Below are 7,428 nucleotides of genomic sequence, written 5' to 3'. Positions count from 1 at the left end.
CATCTACAGCTGTCAACTGTGAGACATGAATTATGAAACAAATGGTTCGATGCTTCCAACAAGCCTGGAATTATTATGGGCCTTCTTACAGTGTTGATCAATTCCAAACACGCATAGACATCCTGTTATCTCATGTGCCACGCTCACAATTTGGGGTTTATTCATCATATATGCTGTCATTTGCATTCTTATGTAATGGACATGATGTAATGTGTGTGTAAAGTCTAATTAAACGTTTGGCTGTGGAGTGCTCATCAAGGCTAAACTGAACTGAATTCTAAACTCCAGATTTATGGTCTGTAATTGGTTGGCTATTATTAATGTGGAAGGGCAGAATCTACGAACTGCTCCTGGTGGTTATCATTACTGTCAATTGACACACTGACCCATTACACAACGCACCTATTTTAACCACAGCATCATGATGATCATGATCAGGAAGAGAAAAGAGATGGAGGGAAGTGGTAGAGATGACAACGTCCAGTGTTAGAAATAACCCATCAGATGCAATAGAGAAAGGATTTATACAGTTTATACAGTACAAATAAACAAAATCACAGTAACACACACATATTGTACACACACACACACACACACACACACACACACACACACACACACACACACACACACACACAAGGATGCGTACATGTAATCTTTCTTATTGTGGTTTACAACCAGCTTTAAATGAATTAAAGTGTGTAACCTGAATCACTTTAAGATGGAGGACACATCAGAGCTATAGAACCAAAAACGAAACACATAAAATAGAAATTTTTACATGCAAAAAAATATACATAAAACAGTAGTAATATAAATTGGAAGGACATTGATTAAATAAAAAATGTTGAAAAAAATCAATATACAGTATATAAATATTTACTTGAAATAACACATACTTACTGATTCAGAAACAATTCACTCCACCAATATAAATATTGCTAGAGTTATAGTGTTTTATTAATTTAACCTGACATATTTAGCATATTTACTGCAAAATTCATTCCAATGTCAAAATACTAGCAGACTTGTAAAAAGTCTTGTCTGGATTTCAGTTCGTTGAGGTTGACTGAAGTCACTGGACCTCGTCTGACGCTGCAGAGACCCTTTCTTCCAGAGGACCATGTCTTTCACAGCACTTATTTTTCTTATTCTGAGAACTAACATCTTCACACAGCTTGTGGATCTTGTTTGGGCCTGAAGAGCAGAGGGCACCAAAAAGATGGCTGAAAATAGAAAACAAACTAACATTTCACAATTATATACATGGAGATTTACAAACACAACCAACAACAAGTAATGCATACCTTTATATAGAATGATGGGAGCTGGCATATCCTCTTTTTTAACCTCTTCCTTAGGATTTTGGCATGCAGGTATTCCACTCTGGCGTCTGCCCCGGTGGAGAAGAATCGCTCACAGACCAGGATCCTCAGCTGGGTTGTTTTTGCAGCCATCAGAGACATGAGGAGGAGGAGGATCAGGATGGCAACCAGAGGAACGATGGAGTTATGAAGCAGCAGCTGGGGTTTGGGGAGACACTCCTTTTCAAACAGGTTGACGGTGTAGGAAAAGTCTCTTTGTTGGGTTTCCTCACTGAATGGTATACCTATGACAGCTGCCTTCTCCTAAAGAAGATAAAGGGATCACGTGTCTTCAGTAGATGTTTGACATCTAAACTGGAGTTGAAGAAACGTGGTCATCAGCATACTTACATAAATGCTCATCAACACTGGGATGTGTAGCGGTTCCAGCTCTGACAGCTTCACCGTCACAATATCAATGAAACAATACAACAAGGCATCCACAGTTATAAACAAGACCCAGACTACAACATGGGACACAACTGGAACGCTAAACTTCAGGATGGCCCTCCCCTCGCCGGTGGTGGGTCTGATTGAGGGTATGGAGGGGTACAGTTTCTCCTCCTTCGGCGTGAGGGGGAGGACGTGTGGCTTTCCATCCACTTCCTGCTTCTTGTCGAAACAAACAAAGTTGCTGCTGATGAAGACGTTTTTGTATTTCAGGTCCTTGCGGAATCGTTTTATGTGCACCAGGGTGAACGTCATGAGCAGGAGGAAGCCGATGGCGGGGAGCATCCCGTCGGTCACAGAGGAGACCGTGTTCATGAGGGCCTGGACAAACCTCACAGTTTCATTCAGCTTCTGCTCCGCTTCAACGAGTTTCACTCTCAATTGTTCTGATTCCAGTCTGGGTGAAATCTTGAGCTGGGAGTCGATGTTCAAAACCCCGAAATCTTTAATGCCTTTGAGCATGTTTCCCACCCACCGCAGCATCTCCACATAGGTTCTGAAAGGTGCGACAATAGCAGCTTTTTTTGCATTCAGGTTGCAGATCATGCTTCTACCCAGACCTGTGAGGTTCTCCAAGGTGTTACGCATATTTCTGAGAACCACTAAACTGGTTCCAGCAGTGAGGAGCAGATTCCGACTCTTCTTCATAAAAATGGAGATAGTAAAGAGAGTCCCTAAGCATCTTACTCTCTTTGACAGGATGAGGCCAACTGTCAGAAGCACCCAGAAGCAGCCGACAATCCCTCCGGCCACCGCTGTCTCATAGTCCTGTGTGAAGAGGAGGTACAGGAGGAGCAGCGAGCTGAGGAAGAGGCTGGACAAGCTGCAGGTGAGGAGGAGGAGGAGAGTTTGTTGTAAGCCATCCTTTCTACCAGTTATGAAAATATCCACAGACAGATTACAGATATCCTTGATGTTCTGTCGTAGTGACGTCCACGAGAGAAGCATCCTGGATCAGGTAGCGATGAGAAACCCCCTGACCGAAGGAAATAATGGTTGGATGAACAAAATATGCAAAATTAGATGCTCAGTATGCCAGATCTGACTAAATTTAAAATGATTTAAATCTTAAGAACAGAGAGGAAATGTGCCATGTAAATGTTGACACTCCTTCTTATGTTTGTAGTTTACTGACTCCTTATATAGGACATAAACAGGAAGTCCTCCTGTGAACGTCAGTCATTTATAAGTCATCCCTATTTTAAACCAAAAGCAGAAGCAAACAAAGGATTAATATGAGACCGTATTCTGAGAGTATGTGAGAATCCTTTGTAAACTGGTGTTATCACCAGATCAGCATTAAATGAACAATTCACCCAAAATGGCCAATTTTCTTATGGAGGTGGGACTTAACACTGTTGCTGCATTCTTCTGAACCACTGAAGAAGAGATGGACTGTGTTTTAAAGCAAATAATATGTTTAATGGCTTCATGCTCTCCCTGTGTAATCACATATCTTACAGTCTGTATTCCCTAGTGGAGATCCATAGGTTCAATTTGTTGCATTATGGGAAATACAGGATGTAAACATTTATGTGCGTTCCTGATTCTTACCACAAATTTGACACGAGTTTACAGTTTCTGTTGAAAATGTATATCTAACAAGGCTGGATTTCAAAATAAAATGTTCTCGCTGTAATTTCTATGAAGAAAAATGTACACTTGTGTGTGTGTGTGTGTGTGTGTGTGTGTGTGTGTGTGTGTGTGTGTGTGTGTGTGTGTGTGTGTGTGTGTGTGTGTGTGTGTGTGTGTCTATATATATCACCCAACATCTTGGCATCAGTGTAATATCAATTTTTTATTTTTAATTTGAAAAATAACTTACATAAATCTCTGTACTCAACCATACTTTACCAAGACATAGCCTTGGCATTAACACATTGCACCAAAAAGAGAAAATTAAAAGGCATTCAAAAGGATATATAACATATGTCTTTGTCATCATGTGAGGCATTTTTCCTCTTCCAAAGTGTCAGTCTATTCATGTAATCTGTATATTCAAATTGTGACATCTAAAGGTATGTACAGTGAAAATGAAAATATAGTGTAACTTGTTCCAGCAACAAGTTTTTCTTGTAAATGTGTTGTAATTGTATGGAAAAGGAATAATGCCTCACTTCATTTTCATTCAGACATACTGCAACTGTAAGATTCATCTACTTCCCAGATATGAGAAGTATTTATAATTACTAAAAATAGAAAATAAAAAATAAACTGGTCTTGGCTTTAAATAAAACTAACAAAAATATAGTAAATTAATTTCATTTTCATTAAAACAAGAAGAAAACAAAAGAACATTTTCTGTGGCAAAATCCCTTGTTGTTTGAACTTGTGATCAGCTCACCTTCACAAACAGTGCCAGTAACATTAACCACAGCAGAATACACTTCTTTCCACGTTCACTGTCTCTTGATTAGGTATAGACCTCTTGCTGTACCAATACAGATTATTTTTGCATGTTTGTCAACAATACTGAAATAAAATACACTTGCAATCACAACTGTTTCATCAACCTCAATTAAATATAAAATATTTTCCTTGTTACTTTTTTTTTTTCTCAAAAACCTGAAAGAAAACATGACCTTGGGGGTGGAATGTTTTTTTGTCAAAACTTCAATAAGTGGCCACGGAAGACCAAGAACTAATTGGTAGTAGAGCTCAATTTAAGGTGAGGGAGAAAATTCATGAAGTTGACATGCACTGTACAAGAAACTGCAAAAATTCCAAATATCATCTTTATCAAAACATGCTGAGTTACTGTAAGGTGTGCCCAAGCCATGTTGCAGGAAATGCTTTTCAACATGCTTGTTAAACAAATCAAATGTAAAATAAAATTACATACTGAAACAATACAGAACTGTAAAATAACCAATAGTCCTGAAATCTGGACAATATCAGGGGACTGAACGATGGTAGTAATGAATCCAATGAGAAATACCCTGGGACGAGAACGAAAAAGAGAAACATGTACAATTTGCACATAATGTTCATCTTTAAATGGTGTGAGCCTTTTTCAATGAAACAAATCATTTACATTGATTTTCATTATCACTTTTGTTACATAAACATTTTCTGTTAAATATCTCCAAAGGTTTTCTTTAAAGTTTCCCTTTTCTGCATGTCTGTGAGCCACAGACTCATGAATGGCCTAAAGAATGAGAAACCTTTTTTTTTTTCTTCAATCACGATGTTGCATTCACTCCCCTTGAAAACCATGCACTAGTGAAATTTATCTTTAAAAATAATATAAATTGTTGAAAATGGCTGATCTGTTTTATTTGTTTTTCTTCATCTTTTTTTGCAAGTTGCAGCCTCAAGAAAATAATTTCCTTTTTTTTTTTAAATTCAGCTAAATTTGTGTCCATGCAAATGAACTAAAAAGGAAAAAAATATTTTCTCATTTAATTTTCATACAATATATCAACAGAGAAAGAACAATGGTAGATTGTACATCTTTTCATGGGGTTTAAATTATTACTGTATATTCTGGAGTGTTGATAGTAGCCACTTCTATATAGCCTCTTCTTAAGGACTTCTAGTTATTTACCAGGACAGTTTGATTCAGCACAAAAACCTAAAGTATGCAGGGGTTTCTTTTAGGGTTTGGGGGAGTGCGGATACAAGCTGGGACACACCTCGCCCAAAGTGACGGTCTCCAAAACTCCATCTACACAGCTAGGTCTGTTGGCGTGGCGTGACCAAGCATCTGGCTAGAAACACTGTCACCCCTTCAGACACAAGTACATTGACATTGAAATAAAATTTAAAAAAACCCAAATTAAAACAAAAGAAAAAAGTCAAAAGCAGAACATTTATTTTTCATTCGAAAAGGGTTCCTGTGGAACTGGTTTAGAGGTTCCCAGTACTGACCCCCATGGCTTCGAACAGGATGAAAACCTGGAATTGACGGATTCCTCGTGCTAAGGAGTTCATTCCAGCTTCCTCCAAAACAATAACATCAACACCCGGCAATCCCGGCCACCAGGCGCTTGCAACACGCTTTCGCCACGTGCACAATGTGTGCGATGTTTTTGCTTAAAACACAGGACCACGATTGCACCCCCAGAAACAGGCTCAGAAGACACAACATCAAGCATGCAGTGTAACCAGGGGGCGTGACCTGTAATCGCAACACGGGCTGCTACAACAACGCTATCAGTCCACACGCTGCTATGATCGAGAGAAACTGTCCAGTGAGGATTGGGAAGCTCTTCTTGTCAGTGGGGCCAGAGTAGGGTCCACCAATGAGGAAGGAGGAAAGAGCTTGAACCAGCCAATCACCATGTTGGACAGGTCCAGCTCATCTAACAGTATCTGAACTGCTCCCATGAAAGATTTATGGTCCATACGTCCATAGTCGCCCCAGACGATAACCTGCAGGAAAGAACACAAATTTATAAATCTAATGGATGAGTCCAGATGAAAAACGAGACTCTGATTTCTTTTTGGAAGCCTGAGCCTGACCTGTAAAACCTTCCCTCCTGGACTCTCCTCAAACGGCAGTTGCTGCTGGTAAAGAGGATCCAAGGTTTTTCTTGCTACTTTTGTTTTCTTTTTGGCTATGCAGACTCCATTCTCCAAAAGGTAGACCTTTACATAGGGTGCTGCGAAGACAGGTGACAAGATGACCTTTAATTCTCATGCTTTTCCTTACTTTTCGTGTAATCATCACCTGGGATCAAAAGTGTAATGGCCTGAATTACCTGGCAGTGCCTTGGAACCTGGTTTTCCCACAAGGCCACGGGCTCTGATAACCTCCACCTCCAGCGCTCCTTTCTTCTCCACCATACCGATCTGGATGTCACCTGAGAAACAACAACAGAAATAAGTCTTATATGAATGTATAGCGAGTATTTATATTTCACATTATCTTAGGTACACAACCATGTATGCTTCATGAATTCTATATCAGGTATTACTGAGCTACCATGAAACTGCTTGGTGAAACTACTGTTTGCTTTTTCATTGCCGTGCTAGAATAAAGTGTAATTGCACATCCACTACTGTAGGAGGCAGCGGCGCTTCCAGAAATATATGTAGTGCATTAATTGTAATCAACAGTGAGAAATTGAGAAGCAGTGTTGTAAAGGGATTCTGCTGGCTCTCACCCATTGGTGGAGTTGCCAACGTCTGTCGTCCAACCAGCTGGGCGGGGCCAAGACCATCCAGAAAGTCACTGAACTGGGCGTCTGAGGACAGCCTCACCCCTGGGAAGATGAGACTGAAACAAAGACAGACTGGTTACCATGGAGAACGTTCACGAAGGCGAGGCAACAGTGGGGCGAGCTATTAAAGACCATGAGGTCTTGGAGGACCGGAGCCCAGTATGAGTAATGGAGTCAAACCGAACTGCTCCCAGTCTGGTTTGTCTTTGAGAGTCTTTGTGTTCTTACTTTCCCTCGGAGCTGTAGCTGTTCATGCTGCCGTCTGTCGACTCGCGGCTGGCCTGCCGAGTCATTCTGCTCCTCATCTCCACCGCCAGGCCCGTCTCCGTGCTCCTCTGGATGGTGCTGCGCAACTTCTTACCTCCCGCTTCTGCACGCCGTAGTAAAAGAAGGAGAGGTGGAGAGAGGTGGAGATGGAGCGATGGAGAGTGTCAGCAAGGCTTTGGTCT

The 7,428-nt window shown here is 40.6% G+C and overlaps 2 protein-coding genes across 2 annotated transcripts in view; both read right to left on the bottom strand.

Annotated features, from left to right (window-relative positions):
• Window positions 1–1,169: 1,169 nt before the first annotated feature.
• On the bottom strand, window positions 1,170–2,762 carry LOC137601393 (dendritic cell-specific transmembrane protein). The gene is made up of 3 exons (XM_068323563.1): window positions 1,716–2,762; window positions 1,308–1,628; window positions 1,170–1,226 (listed from the first exon to the last, which is right to left on the bottom strand). Exons 1-3 carry the CDS (start codon window positions 2,760–2,762, stop codon window positions 1,170–1,172), a joined length of 1,425 nt encoding a protein of 474 aa, XP_068179664.1.
• Window positions 2,763–3,599: 837 nt separating this feature from the next.
• rims2a (regulating synaptic membrane exocytosis 2a) overlaps window positions 3,600–7,428 on the bottom strand; it is a 126,017-nt gene continuing 122,188 nt past the window's right edge. The window contains exons 29-33 of the mRNA XM_068323160.1: window positions 7,208–7,349; window positions 6,923–7,035; window positions 6,518–6,619; window positions 6,279–6,418; window positions 3,600–6,188 (exon numbers count right to left, since the gene is read on the bottom strand). Coding sequence (XP_068179261.1) covers window positions 5,985–6,188; window positions 6,279–6,418; window positions 6,518–6,619; window positions 6,923–7,035; window positions 7,208–7,349 — 701 coding nt within the window. The 3' untranslated portion in view covers window positions 3,600–5,984. The remainder of the gene's footprint in view (window positions 6,189–6,278; window positions 6,419–6,517; window positions 6,620–6,922; window positions 7,036–7,207; window positions 7,350–7,428) is intronic.

This window comes from Antennarius striatus, chromosome 9 (assembly GCF_040054535.1).
Source record: "Antennarius striatus isolate MH-2024 chromosome 9, ASM4005453v1, whole genome shotgun sequence".
Classification (NCBI taxonomy): Eukaryota; Metazoa; Chordata; class Actinopteri; order Lophiiformes; family Antennariidae; genus Antennarius; species Antennarius striatus.
Note: the sequence above shows the minus strand (reverse complement) of the source record. Positions and strands in the feature narration are given on the sequence as shown.

What these genes read in the sequence shown, in the direction of transcription:
- LOC137601393 (XM_068323563.1), bottom strand. Translation starts at nt 2,762, where the DNA reads ATGCTTCTCTCGTGGACGTCACTACGACAGAACATCAAGGATATCTGT. An exon ending in CAGTGTTGATGAGCATTTAT is followed by an intron (nt 1,629 to 1,715) that starts GTAAGTATGCTG and finishes TATCTTCTTTAG; the next exon opens with GAGAAGGCAGCTGTCATAGG. An exon ending in TCCCATCATTCTATATAAAG is followed by an intron (nt 1,227 to 1,307) that starts GTATGCATTACT and finishes TTCTATTTTCAG; the next exon opens with CCATCTTTTTGGTGCCCTCT.